Source organism: Musa acuminata, chromosome BXJ1-4, assembly GCF_036884655.1.
Source record: "Musa acuminata AAA Group cultivar baxijiao chromosome BXJ1-4, Cavendish_Baxijiao_AAA, whole genome shotgun sequence".
NCBI classification, from domain to species: Eukaryota; Viridiplantae; Streptophyta; class Magnoliopsida; order Zingiberales; family Musaceae; genus Musa; species Musa acuminata.
Genome location: NC_088330.1, coordinates 809,859 through 830,538, shown reverse-complemented (window position 1 = coordinate 830,538; position 20,680 = coordinate 809,859). Strand labels below are relative to the sequence as shown.

Below are 20,680 nucleotides of genomic sequence, written 5' to 3'. Positions count from 1 at the left end.
ATATTTTATGAGAAATTTAAAAAGACATTAATTGAGAATTTCACCAAATTAGAGATTTTTTAAAAATTTATCCCAAATAAAATCGTATAAATAAATATAAAAATAAAATTTAAAAATAAATAAATTAAGTTTTATTTTATAAAAGACATAAATCATATCAATTTGTCGCTAAATCATGTTTTATATTACAATAATTAAAATTCATCCGGGAATCTTAAACTTCCGTATAGCGACTCACACCGAACCTTAATATATAAGCGATAGACACTGAACATTAAGTACAGGTGACTCACACTGAACCCCTACTAATTCCCGTTGGTGCCCGCACGAGCCCCAAAAGCCTTACCTTCGTGGGCTCTGCGGCGCTCGACGCTTCGCCTTTCGTGCCCTCTCTCTCTCTCGCTAGATTCTTAGGGCTCCGATCGAAGCGGAGCTCTCCCCTCGCCGCTTCCTCCTCCTCTTCTCCCGATCCTCAAGAAAGTAATCTATTTTCCCTTACTCTTTGCGATCCATGCATTTGCTTGATATCATTTTCTTTTTGAGATTCGTCGTATCGATCAATTCCTTCGCTCTCTTTTTGTGGTTTCTCTTGACGGTTGATTTCCTCCGACGGAGACATACAAGAGTCTGGTTTGGTCTCCGGTCTTAGAACGAGTTGAAAGGAAACAAAGAAAGGGTTTCGCAGCAAGTTTTTGTTGTATTTGCTGTTGGCACGCTGACGGGTGATTTGTTCCGCTGGATACTTTTGATGGTTCGATTTAGGGTTTTGAGTTTTAGAGGTTTTCGTTCCCTTACCGCTTTTGCCCGCGATTTGATGATTTAGGTTTTTGGATCTGATTTGTTGTACCTTGATCTATTTACGACCGTAGGTCTTCTTGGTTCTAAAAGGCGATTCTATTTGCATTTGGGCTTTAAGTAGTTATTGTTATTTAATGCCAGTGGAGTCCTCCTATGGTGCGTACGGAGGTGAAAGTGGATGTTTGGTTGCTTGGGTTTTTGCTACGTTTGATTTGCTTCGACCTCAGTTTTGTGCTACGATATGTCCAAGGGGATGGTGGTTTGGCCCTTTTGTGAGTTGGCCCCCGGTTTAATACAGTTGTGCTCACGGTCTCTTGTGGTCTCTTATGGTTCTTGATCAGTTATTATGCCCCTTCTGGGGATCACGAGTACAGGCTTTGAAGGATGCTTTGTTTCTTACATACATCTGCATGGGTAAAATTTGGTTCAACACTTTGGCATGCACTTTTTAGTTTAAGGGTGCCAGAGAATATCGTCGGACCACAAGTGAATATATATGTATAAGTATTTGGAGCACAAAAGCGGTTTTGCTTTCCTAATTTACCTTGATCTATTTATTTTTGACTTAGACTATTGGATAGCCTGCTGTTACTGAATTTTCTGATTTCTTGATATTATTTTCTTTCAGATTTTCATTTTTCGGTTTAAAGGATCCTGCAGATTTTCATTTCTTTTTGTTGGTTTTATGTACACTCTCAATTACAGTGAACTAGGAAGCACATTTTCCTTTTGAATTTTGCACGTCATTATACATATTGTTCCTGACTTTCTATTGGTTCTAGGATTGAAACTGCTCTTATGTTGCATATGTACTACTTGTGCTGGGATCTTATTTGCTGCCCCTCTAGTTATTTGTTTAAGAAGCCAAGAAACATCGAAGTTTGGTTGTCTCTTTTTATATTTATATATTTTGCTTATATGGATGATGAACATTATAGTTCATTTTTTTTACTATCCTATTAGTATAAGATGAACCTTGGTAGATTTCTAGCGTTTGTATGTTAATTGTCGTATTACTCTTCGTATTATCTTGGGGATTGATGATACTTTTGTTTTATTGTCACGAACATAGCTGGTTTTGCCTAAGTCGTGCGCTATCTTTGGGTGTCTGTCCGCAAAGGTTAGTCTTTTCGAAATCTTCTATAGTCTCTCAGGACCTACAAAAGAGAAAGTAGGTTAAAAAAAATGTTTCAATCGGGATCTACAAGTAAGTAATCATTTCAGTAAATATTTTATAAGCAATGAAAATTATAAATAAACATTATAAGCTCTAAACGATCGTACAATAAAAGGGTCTAAAATGATCCATTATAGATCGAAATTCCTATAAGTGCCCATATGACACAACTTTTGTTCGCAAGTAGGTCACCAAAATAAAAAAAATGAGGTTGGTAAGTCTACTGGTAGTTTTTTATATGCTGTGTAAAGCATAAATAAAATTGAAAGACACTGACATATATAAGCATTACATCGAACATTTTGTTTATAATTTTGTTTGAGATATTTTCTCATATTTATTTCTTCGACGTTTTTGTTGAAATCCTTGATAACATTGCAACTTTCCGTCTTTGTAAAGTCTTTAATCTTCTGTTCCAATCGCAATGCGTCTCTTGGCCCCCCAATTGCTGTTGTTAAGTAGTCAAACTTTTAATCCACTATGTTGTTTTAACATGTTAATGACTTTGATTTTAATATGGGGTTTTTCGAGTTGTATATATCATTATTGTTTCCTGTGGATTTTTCAGATAAAGAAAAGATCATTCTTAGTATGCGTCGGTCTCTCAAATAACTTATGTCGTTTGAACTAGGTGTATGCTTGTTAGAGCTTTAATAAGCATCGTGACATCGTCACGTAAACTTTTGAAAATTTTGGATTCTTCCTTCATAAAATGTGTCTATCGACTTTTCTTTCACTTAGTTTTCATTTTCAAGAAAGTTTGCATCACTTTCGCTTTCGATTGGTATTTTGTTTAAAAATAAAGCGGATAGTTTACTCTTAGTAGCACTGATTACAATTGGGGAGGATTTGATAATTATTATTTTTTATTTGATTTTTTTGTACGGGTTTTTGAACATTTGTAGAGCTCCTTCGCTGGATATATAAGAGAATTTAGGTATTCGGTTTCGCCCATTCTATTAAAAGTTTGAAAAGACAAATTATTTTGATTTTGCTTGCCTCCTCGAGGGTTGTAATCTATACATCGAGTTGGTTATTAGCATTTATCAGCTCTTTGCTCACACTTATAGAGCACTCGTAGTATTTGTACTCATTACGTTTAGTTAGTTATTGTGATTTATCTTCTCAATGCGATTAAACTTTTAGAATATAAGAAATTTTTATCCTAACTTTGAGTAAGTCTCTAATAGTTTGAGTCGTCTTCGGGATTGTATCGTCTTCTTCATCAACCCTGTCCTATACTCTTTTGATTAGCAAAGGTACATAATCGTATATTACTTGTTTTGTTCTTTTTTCGTGCACTCTTGCATCGACCTGAAGTTTTTAAATTTTGGCTATTTTGATGAGAAGCTCATTAACACCAGTCTTACGAAACTCTTTGGCCTCTGCTATCCACCTCCTCGACTATTTTCACAATTAAGCGTTTTCCTTTATGAGACTAGAAGATCTATAATTTCACGGAAGTCCCGTATCTGTGCTACCATAGTGTTGTCCTGCTTAAGACATTACTATCCCTTGCCTTGCATCCCTTTTTTCGTGATCGATAGATCTGCCTCTATAATACTGTGATACTCCTTCGTCCACTTGCTCTCGGGTCACACCTAGATGAAAACACCGCTTTAGGATATTTCGTCAACTAGTAGCTCCTGAATTCCATCGAATTCGCTGAAATTGGTGTACCATTGTCTGGATTTTGAGCCTCTGCCCCTACTAGCATAATCATCGTTGCTCATCGCTTCATTCATGGCAACATGAATGATAGCACTGACATATTCTTCAAGAGTGTTCGCCTCCGCGTCCTCTTGCCCCAGGCCATATAACTTCGCCTTTGCAAGTTGAGTCGTCTTTGTTCTTTCGTCAAATGCTTCTCCGAGATAATGTACATGTACCAAAAAGCTCCCTTCGTCTTTGACAACTTGCAAGATGAGTTCGCTCTATCAGAATGAAGGACTTATGAAACGACATTATCCCACTTTTGTCTCTACAATAGTTTATGTCCTTGAACTTTATCTAAGGAAAGCTCTGTGCCTCCGCTCTATGTTTCATCGTCTATGTCGGCTCGCTTCATGCAGCTTGGGTACTTCGTTAAGTTACACTCAAGTTGCTCTGCTCCTCGATTTGTATTGAGTTGATGATTGTCCTTATGCCCACAATTCAATGGGTTAACCCTCCATTGAGTCCGATCTCCATATTGACTCAAAGTGTGCCTTCATTTGTGTTGCCTTGGGTCGCTCCCCCACTTGATCTCACAATGCATCATCTCAAGCGAGATCATACGACGACTCCTTGCCTCTCGCTCGGTCCATTGAGCTTTGTGAAGTTGTTTTTAGGTACTCCTCAACATGTGCGATCCGTTACACATGGTTCTCTCCCTTTGAAAAGTTGAGACTTATCCCTCCTGGCTATATGTCCCGTTGGACCAACTTCTCTCTTCGTTTCCTTCTCTTTGAAAGTTTCAGAAACCATCACCCCCTTGGACTATTCTATATTTCTGAATAAACTATATATTGTTCTATCTCCCGAAAATGCACTTGTTAGATTGCAACTCCACGTCAATATAGCTCCTGTTGCATCCCTCAAGGCCTAGCAACATGCTGAACTCATTGCACACTTCAGGCTCTTACGGACGTATCATTCTCATGCCAAAGAGAAAGTTTTAATGCTCCATGGCGTGGAGTTTCGGTCGCCTTGGGATGAGCACGAACACTATATCGTTCGCATAGAAGCCCTTGCATGAGTACTAAATTCTTCGAGTTAGCAACTCTTTCGGTCACTGAACAACCAATTCCACATTGCATGGTCTTAGTTTTTACCAAGCGACTCACTTGCCTTGAGCACCATTAAGTATGGTTGTCAACGTTGAGCCGTAGCTCAAACACGGCCATCCCAATCTTTATGTGCTATGCATTCTTCCTTGCTTGTTTGTGCTCGTGGTGCCCCTTGCGCGAAGGGTTGGCCATTCCTTTGAATGTCAATCTTAGATGCCCACTCTTCTGTGCGATTCCTTTTCCCTACAGTTCCATGCTCGTTTTCCTTCAAACCGTCGTGCGTGTTGGCTGCCCTCAATGTAATCACGCTAGGTCCTTCACGTTTGCATGTCAAATGTTTCTATGAGTGCTTGTCCCGCTCTGATACCATCTGTCACGGACTTAGCTGGTTTCGTGTAAGTCATGTGGCACTCTTACGTGTCCGTCCGCAAAGGTTAGCCTCTCCGAAACCTCCTATGGTCCCTTAGGGCATATAAAAGAGAAAGCAGGTTAGAGAAAGCGTCTCACTCGGTATCCACAAGCAATCATTTCAGTAAACAATTCATAGCCAATGCAAATTACAAACAGACATTACAAGCTCTGAACGGTCGCACAATAAAGCGTCCAAAATGATCCACCACAAACCGAAATTCCCACAAGTTCCCATATGACATAATTTTTGTTCGCAAGCCTAGGACGGCCACCAAAACCAAAGAAAATGGGGCTGCTAAGTCTACTAGCAGTCCTTTATATGTCCTGCAATGCATAAACAAAACCGAAAGACACGGAATACATAAGCATTATATCGAATACCCCGTTTATAATTTTGTCCGTGACACTATGTTAACTTATCTCTGGGTGTTAAAATTTGTGTGTGTACTGTGTAGCTCTTTCAGCAGCATGCCGTTGATTTATGTAATCTGTTTGAAGATTTTCACAAGTCTCCATGTCATCACTATTTGCATTGCAACCTTAAAGATATTTTCACCCTAATAGATGTTCCTACTGTTTTATGGTTTTACAGGCATGGCATTGCCAACTGCATCTCCTGTTTCTCCTCTGAGTCCACAAGTGGTATGAGTTGGTCCTGTGTGAGTTCCTCTTCCATGAATTTGGTTTTTTGTCACCTTAAATCTGACGTTTTGGTTAATGGCTTTGCAGATTGGTAATGCATTTGTTCAACAGTATTACCAAATTCTGCACCAATCACCAGAAATGGTTCACAAATTCTATCAGGATTCAAGCATTGTAAACCGCCCAAATTCTGATGGAGAGATGACTTCAGTGACAACAATGCAAGTATGTTTATCCAAAAACAAGTTGTACTACTTCAGTTTATTTATTACAGAGGATACTTGAATGCTCTTTAAGATTCAAGAACATGCTTTAATTGGATCAGTGAATCATTTGAATGAACGAGTATGGAAAGATTTAATGATTGGATTGCATGAAATAGTCACCAATGCCTTTAATAACATGGTTCATGTTTCTCTTTTTGTGTTTTCGTCTTCTCGTATTTATTTTGAATTTCTGTTTATACTAATGTATTTTTCTGGTAGTTTATTAGTTTGTCCTTATGTCTCCTTGACAATGTAATTCATTTTTCTATAAATTCTTCATTCTAATGATGTTATATTCTATTCATTATTATTGATGGAAATGTAAAACCTGCAAACTGCATGAACCCTTTGTTTAAGTAACACAAAACAGAGTATTTATAAAATTTGTAGATATTTTGTTCACATTATTCATCTTTTGTGGATTGGACAAGTGGAGGTAGAAAACTGGAATCGTATTATGATTGGTTTGCATTATGGTTTTTGCAGCTAGTGTCTTTGATGGAGGGAGAATATGGAGATTTTGGATAGAAATTTTTTCTAACCAGTAGTTTTTGTTATTTAAGCTGTGTAAAAGGATGACTGCTAACCTTGCTATATTTTGTTTCTTTATATATATTATATTATTATGTGTATGGTTTGGATTATATTGTTTCATTTTATGTCTTTTTATCATTGATGATTCCTTACCAATGCACATTTATGTGCCTTGTAAGATTGGACTGATCTAAATGTACATTTTCAAATATGGAGCAGGCGATCAATGAGAAGATAATGTCGTTGGATTTCAGAAACTGTTTCACTGAGATAAAGACTATAGACTCACAACTGTCTTACCAGAACGGGGTGCTTATTGTAGTGACTGGGTCGTTTATTGGACAAGAAAATGTCAAGAGTAAATTTGCACAGTCATTCTTCCTTGCACCTCAAGAAAATGGAGGTTACTTTGTCCTGAATGATGTGTTCAGGTTTTTGAGTGAAACACAGCCAAGGGAAATGAACCATTTTTTGAGTGATGGCATAAATGATGATGCCCTCAAGGCTCCTCTAACTTCTGATACAGGTACAAAATTTGATCTATAAATTTAGCTTTATTTTCTTGCTTATGATAGCTGACATTTTTTATATTTTTTTCAGAACAAAATTTGCAGGAGTATCATGATGTGGAAACTCTACAAACAGAGGAGGATGGTGACAATATGGAAGATGTACTCAACCAATCAGAGGATGGTGGTTCAGGTGTTGAAGATGAGGTTGTTGTGGATCTTCCAGCCAATGCAAGTGAAATTGATTCACAGACAACTCACGAAGTGATTGCTTCTGGGGCTCAAGATGATGTGCCTAAGAAGTCTTATGCATCAATTGTGAGTTAATTGTTCTAAAAAAGTTATGTGGACTAAAAGGTGGTATCTAGTTTGTACTTTTTTTATATTTTGCCTCTTTTTTAGTGATCAAATTGCATTAAAAGTTCTTTTCCTTGTAGTGTTGTAGCTGTTTAGTTGATGATATTTTTTGCAATTTTTTTAAAAAATAGCTTCTTTCTATCTCTCAATTGTTGCTGTTTTCTAGGAATTTTAATTTTGTTTAAGAGAGTTGTTTACCTCTAGGAGTTGTTTTATTACTAATTTATTTTGTTAAATTTAACTCTACTGGCAGGTTAAAGTGATGAAAGGAAGCCCATCACCGGCACTGGTTCATGTGACTCCTAAGGCAAAGGTGGCTGCAGAGAAACCAGTGGTTGTTTCTCCAACACCAGCTACTGTCCCTGAAACATCTGTTCCTGCTATCAATGATGTCCCTGAGATCAAAAACAATGTTGAAGGTATTTCTAGAATCAAATGTTCTACTTTTCTTTGAGACATATTCTCCTTACATGTGTACTTTCTTATTTTGTAGAGGAGGGTCATTCAATCTATATCAGGAATTTATCTCCGAATGCAACAGCCGAGAAGGTTGAGGAGGAATTTAAGAAATTTGGGCCTATTAAGCCCGGTGGCGTGCAAGTCAGGAGCCACAAGGTTTGGAAAATTCTGGAGATTTTGTTAAGTAAGTTTATTTGATAATTACAATTTTTGCTTCTTTTATATTTGCAGGTTGAGCGGTACTGTTTTGGTTTTGTTGAGTTTGAGTCGCTGAAATCCATGCAAGCAGCAATTGAGGTATTATAGTTGGACTTTAAGTAGACTGGATTTGATTTTGAAGGTTGTGTGTGTTTGAATATTATGTTGGTCGGAATAAAAAATTTATATAAACTTTAGAGGAAGTCTGTTTCTTTCACGAGAGAATATTTTAGACACATTATCATGTTTTACCATTAGATACTCTTCGGTTTTTTATTTTGAAGGTCATGTTTTTATTGAATATTTTGTAATAGAACTATGTGAACTCTAGATAAGTTGTTTATCTCACAAGAGAAATCTTTGAGCCAATATCTTGCTTTACCGTTAAATATTTTCTGCCCCAGCTTTTGATGTTCTTGGACAACACCTTTTCAACCTAAAATTGCCTCATCAGCCTACTGTCATTTTCACTTAGGATTTTCTGCAGTGTTAGATCTGCAGTGGTTGGAGAATTACTTTGGTATTTCTACTCTGTTTCATCTGTGCTTCAGATTTCTTCTTATGATATGACTGACTGGGGGGCCTGGTTCAGTGTTTGGATATTGCTCTAGATGATTATTGTTAGTTTATGTTGTATTTTCTTATTGTTAGTGTTTGGACATTGCCCTAGATGATTAAAAGATTTGTTTAATCATTTTATTACAGCGGGAGCTACATAGTGATTGATGTATACTCTTTCTAATGGTACTAACAAGAAAGATCTTTAAACAGAATTAGTAATCAAATAAGGCGGTAACTTTTTCTTTTGATTTATGAAGATGGCAACTGACAAGTAAATAATTAATTGTTGTCAGGAATACAAGTGGTAGAAGTGTGATCAAACAAATATCATGATTCTTGAAAAACAGGAATTGTTAGGTTTTGTCTATTGGAATTCTTACTAAAAGTTCAGTTTGGATCAGTGTAATCACAAGGCGCTCGGGCACTCGTCTAGGCACGTATAATATAATTAAGGATGGCTGGATAACATAATTGGTGGGCACTTGCATTGCTCCTGCGGTATTATAAGAAAGTCAACAATAGGTTTGAATATTTTTTTAGCTTTCAAAAGTTAATCATCACGTTTTGTGAAGTCTATATTTTTAGATGAATTCTTTTTAAGAGTTGAGTATTTACTCTAGAATTCATCTGCCTTCATCAGTAGACATATATATTAAGAATTTCTCTGCTCTTAAAGAACTAACTAGTTGCTTCAATTTTGCTAAATTTGGGGAAACTGAATTGAGCTGGAAGTGCTGAAGGATTCTTTTGCTGTGATACTGGGGCTATATTGTGCTCCATGTTTCTCTTGTAATAGGAAGATTTATCTGTTGCCCATGCCCTCTGTAGGATCCAACCTGATGTATATCATATGTTTGGCAATGGCCAAGGGTTTACTGCATAATCGGATGGTTCTTTTGGTCACAATAACCCCTTTGTAGTGGTTGTAAGCTTGGCTGATTTTGGACCTCTCTAGTACAAGTAGGTGAAAATATTTCCAAAGATATAAGTTAGAAGAAAAATTAAGTTCCATTGATGAGAAAAATATACTGAAAATGGCAAGGATGGCCATAGAGTTGATCATATGCATGTCAGCCCCAATTGTTACATTTGGCTCATCATCATGCCTGTTATGTTCTTGAATGCCAAATGCCAATGTGATTCATGCTCAATGCAGCTTGCAATTAATTATGAAATGTTGAAACCTAAATCAATATTCTGAACTGATTGCACATGGACAGTATGACTGTGTTTGCATATTTAGCCATCTGAACACTCAGTTGTATGTATATATGGGATAACCGTGTTTGGGCCTCCATATTTTATTAGTGTGCATGTGATGCATGTGTATGTGAAAGCTTGTATGAAATTTTGGTTTTTTATAAAAGTCATTCTTCTTCCTTTGATCTTTGTTAGCATAATCTCTTTACTGATAGTTTATACTGGACTTGTTGCAAACTCCTAGGCATCACCGATCACGATTGGAGGTCGTCAAGCTATTGTTCAGGAGAAGAGAACAACAACACGAGGCAAGTATCGCCTTTTCTTCATCTAGTTGATTAGTGTATATTTTGCAAAATCTGTTTCATTATTAAAATTTTAATTTCTGAGCATGATATCTGCCTGCTGTTCCTGCATGAAACTACTGTGGTTTCATGTTCCATTCTTTTGTTATCATGAAGTAGGATTGTCAATTGTCTATAATTTTGTTCAGTTGCTAGAAACTTAACAGTTTGAGGACATTGAGCAACTTTTAAATTTTTGTTTAGAATTTGATATCCTAGCTTGATCATCAGCCTTTTTTGCCATCCATGCAGATAGGTCATCTTTCAAATTTTATTATATTATGATTTATTTCATTTATTGTTTGTCTTTTCACTCGTTTTGTCCTGGACTTTCTAGTTTTGGAATGGACAACATATTGTTAGTAGTAGCAGATATTTTGCTGGACTTAATGTTATTATAACTGGTGGTGTTAATTTCGCTGGGATAATAATTTTTGGCTTTCTTGCAATTTTGAATGATAGCAGTTGTGAATGGTGTGGTCACCAATAGCAACAGCAGCAGCGGTGGGCGAGGGCGCTTCCAGTTGGGAAGAGGTGCTTTCAGAAACGATAACTTCCGGGGACGTGGAAACTTTGTCTCCAATATGGGCTTTAGGAGGAATGAGTTCAGGAACCGGGCTGAGTACTCTGGACGTGGTTGGGACCCGACTTCCGGTGGGAGTAATGGTTATCAGCCGCGAGCCTTTCAGAATGGGAATGGCATGGTCGGCCGCCCTAGAGGACCCAAGCCAGGTGTTGTTTCAGCTTAGAGCATTTGATGATTCTGCCTCTTTACAGTAATGGCAAAACAATCTATTTCTTGATTAGGTATTTGATCTTTAATTGGAAACCTTATTGGAAATCAATTTTTGTCTGGGTTTTTAACTGTCGGCAATAGTTCTGTTTTCTCTTTATCTTGGTGCATCTTGTACTATTTTTTAAATCAAAATCTAGGTAGCCCGTTTCATATCTTATACGAGTTTCATTTTGGAGAGTACATTTGAGATCTTCCTCAAAGCTTATTTTGGTTCTCTTGCATGTGCAACTTGATTAACTTTTGCACAAGTTTTTGTTGATTGGATATTTTATTGTTTTGTTACTTGTAGCTGCTAAAGCCATCATTTATCAATTTTAGACATTAAATGTATGGCTTTTGACTGGGGAGAAATTTCAGACTGTGGTACACAATGTGCTTTTAATTAATTGCTTCCATTTGGATCATGTAGTTGAATTATATTGTTGGTCGCAATTAAAATATCATTGTTTATAAATAATGTTCATGCTTTTAACTTTTTTTTTTCTTCTTGTTGATGGTATCATGAACTAATGTTGTTTTACTTTTTCCTGTCAGTATATATAGGTATTTGTTGTCTGATTTACTTTTTCCAGCAGACTTAGATGTTTCTGCAGGTTGCAATTAGGTGCCAATTGGTTTGGGGATAAGAAATCCGTGGATTTCATTAGGTCCATGAGAGTGTTTGGCTGCATGTTTAAAATTTCAACCTGAGATTTTTAAATGTCAAGATATTTATTCTTTGGTTTGAGGATATTTCGTACTCATTATTGTTAATGTACATTTTGGTTCTTGTTGTAAGTGATTTCTCAACATTTTTTGTCATTGTTATTCGTCCATTCCCCCGGATGATCCTCAGGTTCCAGCTTTGACAAATTCATATCGCATCTTCTGATATATAATTTTTGAACTGTTTGTTTATTTGAACCAATGGTTTTTCGTTTTAGTGCTCGCTCCTTTACACCTTCTGATCGCAATGTTCTTTAATTTTTCAGAATTTTTTTTTTCTATGTTCCTTTCATCCAAGAAAGGTGTAATATGTCAGGCATTTACCGAGTGGAGATAGAAAATTATCAGTACCATATTCGACAAAGAAAAGGCTTTACGTGCGTCATAAGAAAGTATACTCGCTTGCATATCCAGAAACAAAGGGTGAATCCAATGCAACATAAGAAATATATGCAGGGCAGGAGGCCATGCGTCTCCTATTGATTCAAACCCTTGCTAGTCTTGTCACCTAGGTTACGATGAAGCAATCTTACTTGAAAGAGTCTCGAGCCTGAGGGCTAAAATATACTCTTCATACCTCATCAATATAAAGAATGCAGAAGCTATATTCTATGATTTTGTTTCAGATATAAACAAGTAGTAGTATCAGCATGACCAACTAGTGATGTTTTAAAAGAAATCTATATGTACGTGCAGAAGCAGAACAGATAACATCCATAGGTGCAGAACCCAAACATCTCTTACTCGACCATTCTCTTCACAAACAGGGTCTCCACAACTAGTAATAATATTAAGCATCAGCTCAACATACTCTAAAACAAAAAATGTCAGTGGTTTAACTAGAGAAGACTCACTCCCTCCACATCTCTCTGACTTCACCATTCTCCATCAGCATCAGCATCAGCAATAGGTTTGAGATCAATGGGCTTTTCCATCTCGGGCTCAGCAAAAACAAGATGGCAATCTCGGTTTCACACAAAAGCCACAACAAAAAGTTAAAAAGGCTACACAACCAGAGTGAACCAACAACATGAAGAATGCAACTCTCAGATCACAATCTCAGTTTGGCACAAGATCTACAAGAAAGGAACAGATTGGATCAGCAGAGTGCTGTGCCAATCCGGAATCCAAAAGCAAATGCCATGGTTTCAAAGACCGCAACTCAAGTCATGAAAATTCCCATCAAATTAGATGGGAGTTGAGCTAAATACTAGGATCAGCTTTGGTTGAAGCTTGATTTGTTTAGGTATATTGAAGTCCAATGAATACAATTCTACTCAACTGGTTCTAATTAGGTGAAATATGGCCCTGTAATTAAACTACTTTCTTCCAGTTAGGCTACTTCAATTGTTCTAGTGCGCTTATTGATGAATGGGATGGCGTGATGAAACTTTTAGCTTCTAGTTCTAGGTTATCACCCTTTGACATCTTAAGAGAAGACATGGGTTTTCTGGTTAGACTGTTAGCTGTTATAGACTCTGTTGACTGTTAGCTGTTCAAAAGCAGCTCTCTTCCCTTTTCTAAGTTTGAGACCAGCAGTGAAAAAGATTCAACAAAAACACATGCACAGGTGTGCTTCTTGTTATTGTTTGGCATTAGATACAAAAACTAGATGACTAAAATGAACACAACTCGATTACAAATTCTCGTGAAAAGTCAGACGAACTAAAGATAAATCAATTACCAGACATAACACTAAGCACAAATAAGACATAGGAAGTAGGACCACATCCATGTTATAATGCTGTCATCTGCAGCATCCATTAATGAAGACTTTCTGCTCTTGGTTTTGCATGCGACTTGACGGTCTTACTAGGGTTCAAATTTGGCTTGAAGTTCAAGATCTAATACTAGGTCTGGGATCAATTTTATAATGAAACTATTTTCTATATATCTTCTTTCCTTATGAAATTTTTTCCCTTTCCAATTCCAAGCTACAAAGATCAATATCATCACAAAGATTAATTAATTTAAAGATACAACTAATTGCAACATGGAATAGTTATTATCCAACCTGTCTTATGGCAACATGTTTGCTTCTTTTTATTTTCACTGGTTCTTCAGAAGATTCACATGTTTAGAATAAAAACCAATATCATAATGAGCACATAAAAGAACAAGGCAGAGACTGCTACAACAAAAATGGATCTACTGGTTGACGCTTGATCCTTGTATCACAAAACACATCATATGCTATAACTGAAAGCGCAAAAGACCTAGATATTTAAAGGAGGATTGGGTTCACTGTACGATGAGAATCACACGTTTGATGATGCAGAAATGATATGTCACAATCAAAACTAAGAGTTCTGGATAGCATAGATTCTCATAATCATCTCTCAGTAAACTTGACAAGAAAAAAAGCATCGATTATGAGACCTATGAAAAGTGAAATATTATCCACCTTGTGCAAGTGCCCTTAAAAAACATGCACAACAGGCTGAGTGAAGATACTAAACATTGCCATGACAGCTTATAGTGGTGAAATTGTTGATTTACATCTTGTGAAGTACAAGAAGAAAGCAATTGATATAATCCACCCAGGTAACCCAGGTAAAGGATAAAGAAAATTTTAACCGCCGTTGAAATCCAAACCAAATAAAAAAGGCGTATCTCCCACAAATGATATAATACAATGCAAGAGGTTCCCACCAATGCGAGGTCTGGGAAGATCAGTCTTATCTCTAAATATAGAGAGGTCATTTCTATGACTCAAACTATGATCTCTCGCAAAGAAGCAACCTTACTATTGCACCAAGATTTTTTATCTCGTATCGCATATTGGTCCCTAGTCGGATCGGTACGAATCAGTTGGTACCAATGTATAGATGCATGATACACTAGAATGTACCAAAGACTTGAAGAGGAAGAAGGAAAAGAGGAAGGAAGGTATGGTGATGAGGAAGAGGAGGAAGAATAAGGAAGGAGAGGAGGTAGTAGAGGAAGAAGGAAGAAGAGGTGACAGTGGAGGAAGAAGAAGGAAGAAGAGGAGGCAATGAAGGAAGAGGAAGGAAAAAGAGATGATGAAGGAAGAGGAAGGAACAATAGAAGGCGACAAAAGAAAATATATAAGGAAAAGGAAGAAGAGTAAGAGGAGGAAGAGTAGGAGAAAAAGCATACTTGAAGTCGATGATAGGCGATGGGTGATGAGCGGCAACAACTCACAGGTTTGTCCGTGAGCAACTATGGGGAAGAGGGCTTGTAATCCTGTTAAATATTTTTTTCCTTTTCTATTTGTGGAACTGAACTAACCAAAACAGGGGCACGAGTTCATGCCTACCACTGTACATACCACCCATTACGTAATGGTCCAAGCAAAACCATCACCCACGATACCAATGCCTACCCTCAAAACGTGAATTATGTCTAAGCTTGGTAAAATAAGAAGAACTGCAACATAAGTATAGGAAGTGACGAAGACATCACATTTAAGGGAACAATAGTTGATAAACAAGGTCAGTTCAACTCTAGGGCCATGATACACACACTTCCTACAGTTTCTTTCTGCTAATGCAAAACTTAGTAGAAAATTTTCCAACTAGCCTCCACTGATGGCTGAAACTTTAAAATGTTAGCAGATGCATCACAGATCATAAAGCTGACAAAAAAATTGTTAGGCAGAAGTATTACCTTTACACTTGTTTCCACCCTTCCTATGTGAGCCTTCCACGAACGTATGTCAGCATCACATAGTATCCAAAAGAAACATGACCTATGAGTAATGTAATTTTTCCAGAACATTATAAAGCATATATATTTTCTTCCAACATCAATAATCAAGGTCAACACATTACTTTTATGATATTCATAGAAGTACAGAACAATAACTTGGTGAAACAACTAATTTCATTTCTAGCTATCATGGTAAATTTTTTAGTCAAGGATGTATGCAAAACTCATGTGCTTGACAAAAAGCAATTTATTAAACATTTGGATTCCGTAATGCTCATGTATTTTGTATGTCTCTTGTTATGGCAGAATAATCAAATATCTTAGTAGCGGAACCACCTAAATGTGTCAGTTACCAAAGAAAAGTTGGAAAAATACTTCACAGAAGTCTATGAAAATTCTCTCTCAATTAATCTGGTTAATATACAACTGACCTTTTCTTGTTTCCTTTGCAGATATATCAGTGAGCCTCTGAGAAAGGACTAAAAAATTTTATAATTCACTGGCAACAGCTACAACTTAGCTTCTTCTTGAAGGTGATAAAAAAATGGACCACTTAAAGTCGAAATTACAACCAATACTGAATGGGTTAATCATGCAGCTAATATTGGTGCTAGCAAGTAGGAGGCTGAAGTTGCTTTAGCTGTTGAACAACTTGCTTCATAGTCGGTCTGATAGAAAGTGAATCAACTGTACACCTGACAGCTAAATGCAATGTGTCCACCAAAGCATCATGAGGCCCAACATCCCACAGCCCTTCCATGAAGAATTCACGGGCCCGCCCCTGGCGGAGTAGCATGCAAGCCCAAGCAACAATATTAAAGCCATTTCCGTATGGAGAAAATGAAGGATCCAATGCTTTTTTGTCTGATATCAACTCCATCAGTACCACACCGTAGCTGTATACATCAGCCTTATCAGAAACACGACAAGTCATTGCATACTCTGGAGCAACATAACCAAAAGTTCCAGCTACACCGGTAGTTGCATGTGTTTCTGAGTTGCCTAGAAGCCTTGCCAATCCAAAATCAGAGAGATAAGCTTTGTAATTGTCCAACAAAATGTTGCTTGGTTTAACATCCCGGTGGAGGATACGGGGCACACAATGGTCATGCAGGTAAGCAAGTGCACATGCAATATCCATAGCAATTCTATGGAGTACCCTCCAATCAACAGCTCTTTTGTGCCTTTCTTGTATAAACCTCTCAAGATTTCCTCCTGAAAGGTAGTTATAAATGAGAAACATTTCCTCCTCACTAAGATGATACCCTATCAAAGTAACAAGATTTGGGTGGCGCAATCTCCCAAGTGTTTTAATCTCTGCATGGAATTGTTGTACTCCTTGAAATCTTCCTAGAGAAAGTCTTTTTATGGCCACTAATACTCCAGGTGAAATTTCAGCCTTGTAAGTTGCTCCAAAGCCTCCATGTCCGACGCAATTGCTTGCATTAAAGTTGCCAGTGGCTCGAACAACACTCTCAAAAGTAACTGGTGTTCCAATATCTGTGAAAAGTGTAACCTCTCTTCTTCTTGAAGACTGGGCTGCAAATCTTGGCGCACATTTTCTTGTGTATATGTAGAGGACAATTAAAGCTAAAAGAACAGAAACGACGGCTGCTGCTGATGCTATTGAAGCAATTTCTACAGTGCTGAAACCAGTATTGTTACTATCATTTGTTGGCCTTATAGGTGAAGAACCAGTGTAATCCTGTGTGCTGCGCCCTTGCCGGCCAGAAAGTGATGGGACAGATACAGTATTTACAGGACAAGAGTGGATCAAAGGGTTTCCAAGAACACTATCACATGTCAACATACTGGCGTTCATTGGTAATGGCCCAGACAAGTTATTGAATGACACATTAAACTTTGTTAAAGATGTCATTCTAGCTAAATTCAAAGGAATTGTTCCAGAAAGATTATTGTTGTCGAGAAGAAGAATAGTAAGATTTTTCAGGTCGACAAGGTCAGTGGGAATTTTCCCTGAAAGATAATTGGAAGAAAGATCAAAATACTTAAGATGATGCAATTGACCGAAACCAGCAGGAATGTTGCCTTTAAGATTATTCTTTCCCAGTGAGAGATACTGCAGATGCTTCAAATTCTCAAACTTTGCAGGAATCTCACCTTCAAGATGGTTTCTGCTGAAATCTAAACTGATAATGCCTTCCAAGAATCCAAAACCTTGAGGAATCACTCCAGTAATATTATTACAAGAAACATCAAAAACCACAAGAGGCAGGCACATGGCACCAGCTTTTGTTGGAAATTGTCCAGAAATCCAGTTATTACTTAAGTTGTCGATGAATGCTTTGACCTCATTGCACTTATTAAATATGACATCACTTAATGGCCCAACAAGATTATTACCATTAGCGAGGAAAGCATAGACAACCTCCTTCCCATATCTATCAGTTGAAAGTGGTAAAGATGGTAGGACGCCAGTGAACTTATTTTGTCCAAAGTTATGGAAAACTGTAATATCATCACCAAAATCATACATATCCAACGAGATTGCAGCCAGTGTTGTATATGAAAAGAATGAAGAATACCCAGATCCTAGGTCATCTAGCAGCAACTTTGATGAAGGGCAAGATTTCAAGTTAAAGCTTGGGATGGAACCAGACAGACGATTACCACTAAGATCAAAAACATCCATACAAGGGACAGGAAGATCCTGATCCAGCCAACCTGTCAACTTGTTTGAGCTCAAGTTAAGAAATTTAAGATTCTGGCACTGACCAAATGCTTTGGGAATACCCCCAGTGAAGAGATTTTCCCCTAGATTAACAATTTTTAAGCTCTCGCAAGTACCCCAACTGCTTGGAATCTCCCCTTGTAGCATCGCCTTCGGTGCCCATAGCACTCTAAGATTTGGCAGGGCTGTGATATTGTCATTGATCCTACCTTGGAAATAATTGAACTCATCAGCGTCAACATTGCTTGAATTAACAGAAAGAATTGTTGGATTGTACGGGTTTGAAAGAACGATAACAGATAACTCAAAGCACCCTCCAAGTTCAGCAGGCACAGGGCCACTCAGACAGTTCCTCGAAACATCTAAAACTTGGAGCTTTCTCAACCGGCCCAACTCTGGAGGAATAACATCATCCAACAGATTAGATGATAGTATGAGTGAGCGGAGCTCACTGCAATCTCCCAAGCTACGAGGAATGCTACCGACCAGAATGTTACCGGACAGGTCCAAATGCTGCAAACTCCGGCAACCATCTCCCAGCTCATCTGGAATCGAACCACTGAGCTGATTCGAAGATAGATATAGTTCTCTGAGGTTAAGAAAATCGCCAACGAAACCAGGGATTGTGCCATTGAGCTGGTTGCCGGAGAGGTCCAGGGTTTCCAAACGAACATAACTAGAAAGAGACAGTGGGATCTCACCACGGATCAGATTCGAAGCCAGGTTCAGCACTCTTAAACTAGGTGGTAAATTCGATGGGAGAAAGCCGGAGAGCAGGTTGGCTTCAAAATCGACCACCTCGAGCTTCTCCAATCCCCAGATCTCACTAGGGATCTCGCCACCGAAGGCATGGAACGGAAAGGAGAGGACTTTAAGCTCCACAAGCGCTCCAATGCCGGGGCTCAGCTTTCCGGACAACCGCCTGCAGGAATCCGGACAGCGCCGCCAGAACGGACCGGACCGAGAGCAGGACGAAGGGAAACGACCAACATCGGTAGAGATGTTGAGGGCCACGACCCTCGATCTCGCGTCGCAGGAGACGCCGGGCCAGACACAGTGGTCGGAGCCGGTTGCGTTGGACCAGAGGGCGAGGAGACCGGCGGGGTCGGAGACGACAGAGGCCTTGAACTGAAGGAGGGCAACCCTCTCGGCCGAGCGGGAAGCGGCATCAAGTGAGGACGAAGAAACGACGGCGGAGGCGGAGGCGGCGGCGAATGGGATTATGAGGAGGAAGACACGGACTAGGGAGGTAGGAGGAATCCGGCGGCGTGGCATCGCCAGCGTCCGGCGCATCCTAAGGGGAATCGGAGCCCCTACGCCAACGTTAGGACGGAAAAAGAAACCCCAGCCCTGGTTATCGAGGGGAGAGACAAAGGGTGAAGAGTGAGAGACGACGGAGACTAAAAAAGTAATTTTCTAGAACGAAAGGGACTTTTTTGGGAGAGCGCTTCTTCGTCGTCTTCTTCTGCTTCTACTACTACTACACTCGACTCCCACTCTTTTATCTTTTTGTCTCATCTAAATGTACATCTTATTGGAACACACACATTTACACCCCCAATAAACCGATAGGCCAACCCGAGTCTATCAAGATCTCGTGGCTCGCGAAATGGGTATCCAGAAACCGCGTCCATTCTCTAGGTTCCCACTGCTTTGCTGCTGCCGGTGCTCTCTCCCACCGTGGACAAATCCAAACGGGCACTACTGAAGGCACCCACGGTGCACCCAATTTACAGGGCACCCAGGAAGCGGGGCCCACTATTCGAGCCCGTGAGCTAAAATTTGAGGTGTCGCGACCGACTGTGAAAAGCGAGTGCCGCTTCGCTTTTCTTTGTCATTTGGAAACTGCATCAGTCCACGCGAGCGCTCGCGTGGGGCCGTCAACGCGTCGGGAAGGATAAGAATAGGAAGACACGTGGCGGGTGGCTCGGACGACAGGGTGGGCGTGACGCCAGAGTGACATGGGCCGTCGATTGGACCGTCGGATTTGGATATGGGAGCTGGCATCCGTTTGATCTCATCTAGATTGATTGAGGTGAGGTTGATTGTTAGGAGGAATATAATCTTATTTTCTTCATCTTTTATAAGTTATGCATGTTTTTTTTATAAAAATAATTGCTATTAGATATTACATTACAATTTACTATCATCGTCGTCACTCAACGTAGCATTTGAGAGGCCACCGGGAGACATTAATTTGCATACCTTGTTAAAATCATAAACTTTAACGACACAAATTTGGAAGGTAAATAAAAGCAATTGATGCAATCAAATAGTTTCAATTAATTTATGGAGTTAAGTAGGTAGGTACCATCTCCAGCACCGACACCTCCCAAGAAAGAAGGCAGATCGGATGGTGATAGGTGCTTTCGATTGGACGACACATTTCACGCGTTCAATCGGTGTCTTATTCTTCGTTGTTAACTAAGTATAGTTATGTCCTTATCACAAAGTGCCTAACGTGCGTGGTTGGACTAACACCCAATATGAAAGGTAGAAAGACGTAGCTTGCAACAACTCGTGGTGCATGTCGGCATGCAACCATTAGTTGGTTTCGAAGTATTGCAATAACAGTTAGCAGTCATGTCAAC

The 20,680-nt window shown here is 38.8% G+C and overlaps 2 protein-coding genes across 5 annotated transcripts; one reads left to right on the top strand and one right to left on the bottom strand.

The window, feature by feature from the left end:
• Nucleotides 1–322: 322 nt before the first annotated feature.
• Nucleotides 323–11,172, top strand: LOC135582227 (nuclear transport factor 2-like). 4 transcript variants are annotated; one of them, XM_065154463.1, is made up of 10 exons: nt 323–480; nt 5,747–5,796; nt 5,884–6,021; nt 6,816–7,122; nt 7,197–7,423; nt 7,716–7,881; nt 7,956–8,077; nt 8,153–8,218; nt 10,125–10,188; nt 10,690–11,172. In XM_065154463.1, exons 2-10 carry the CDS (start codon nt 5,749–5,751, stop codon nt 10,971–10,973), a joined length of 1,422 nt encoding a protein of 473 aa, XP_065010535.1. In that variant the 5' UTR covers nt 323–480; nt 5,747–5,748; the 3' UTR covers nt 10,974–11,172. The 4 variants fall into 4 exon arrangements, with proteins under 4 accessions (XP_065010535.1, XP_065010528.1, XP_065010542.1 ...); XM_065154456.1 differs by having other exon boundaries at nt 10,687–11,172; XM_065154470.1 differs by having other exon boundaries at nt 336–480; nt 5,747–5,813; nt 10,687–11,172.
• Nucleotides 11,173–15,782: 4,610 nt separating this feature from the next.
• LOC103980419 (LRR receptor-like serine/threonine-protein kinase RPK2) lies at nt 15,783–19,540 on the bottom strand. Its single transcript, XM_009396830.3, has one exon. The coding sequence runs from the start codon at nt 19,380–19,382 to the stop codon at nt 16,008–16,010; it is 3,375 nt and encodes a 1,124-aa protein (XP_009395105.2). The 5' UTR covers nt 19,383–19,540; the 3' UTR covers nt 15,783–16,007.
• Between the last annotated feature and the right edge of the window lie 1,140 nt (nt 19,541–20,680).

Bases quoted from the DNA above. Each gene is read 5' to 3' on its own strand.
- LOC135582227 (XM_065154456.1), top strand. From the start codon at position 5,749: ATGGCATTGCCAACTGCATCTCCTGTTTCTCCTCTGAGTCCACAAGTG. The intron at 6,022-6,815 runs GTATGTTTATCC...AATATGGAGCAG, and splicing joins CTTCAGTGACAACAATGCAA to GCGATCAATGAGAAGATAAT. The intron at 10,189-10,686 runs GCAAGTATCGCC...TTTGAATGATAG, and splicing joins GAAGAGAACAACAACACGAG to CAGTTGTGAATGGTGTGGTC.
- LOC103980419 (XM_009396830.3), bottom strand. From the start codon at position 19,382: ATGCGCCGGACGCTGGCGATGCCACGCCGCCGGATTCCTCCTACCTCC.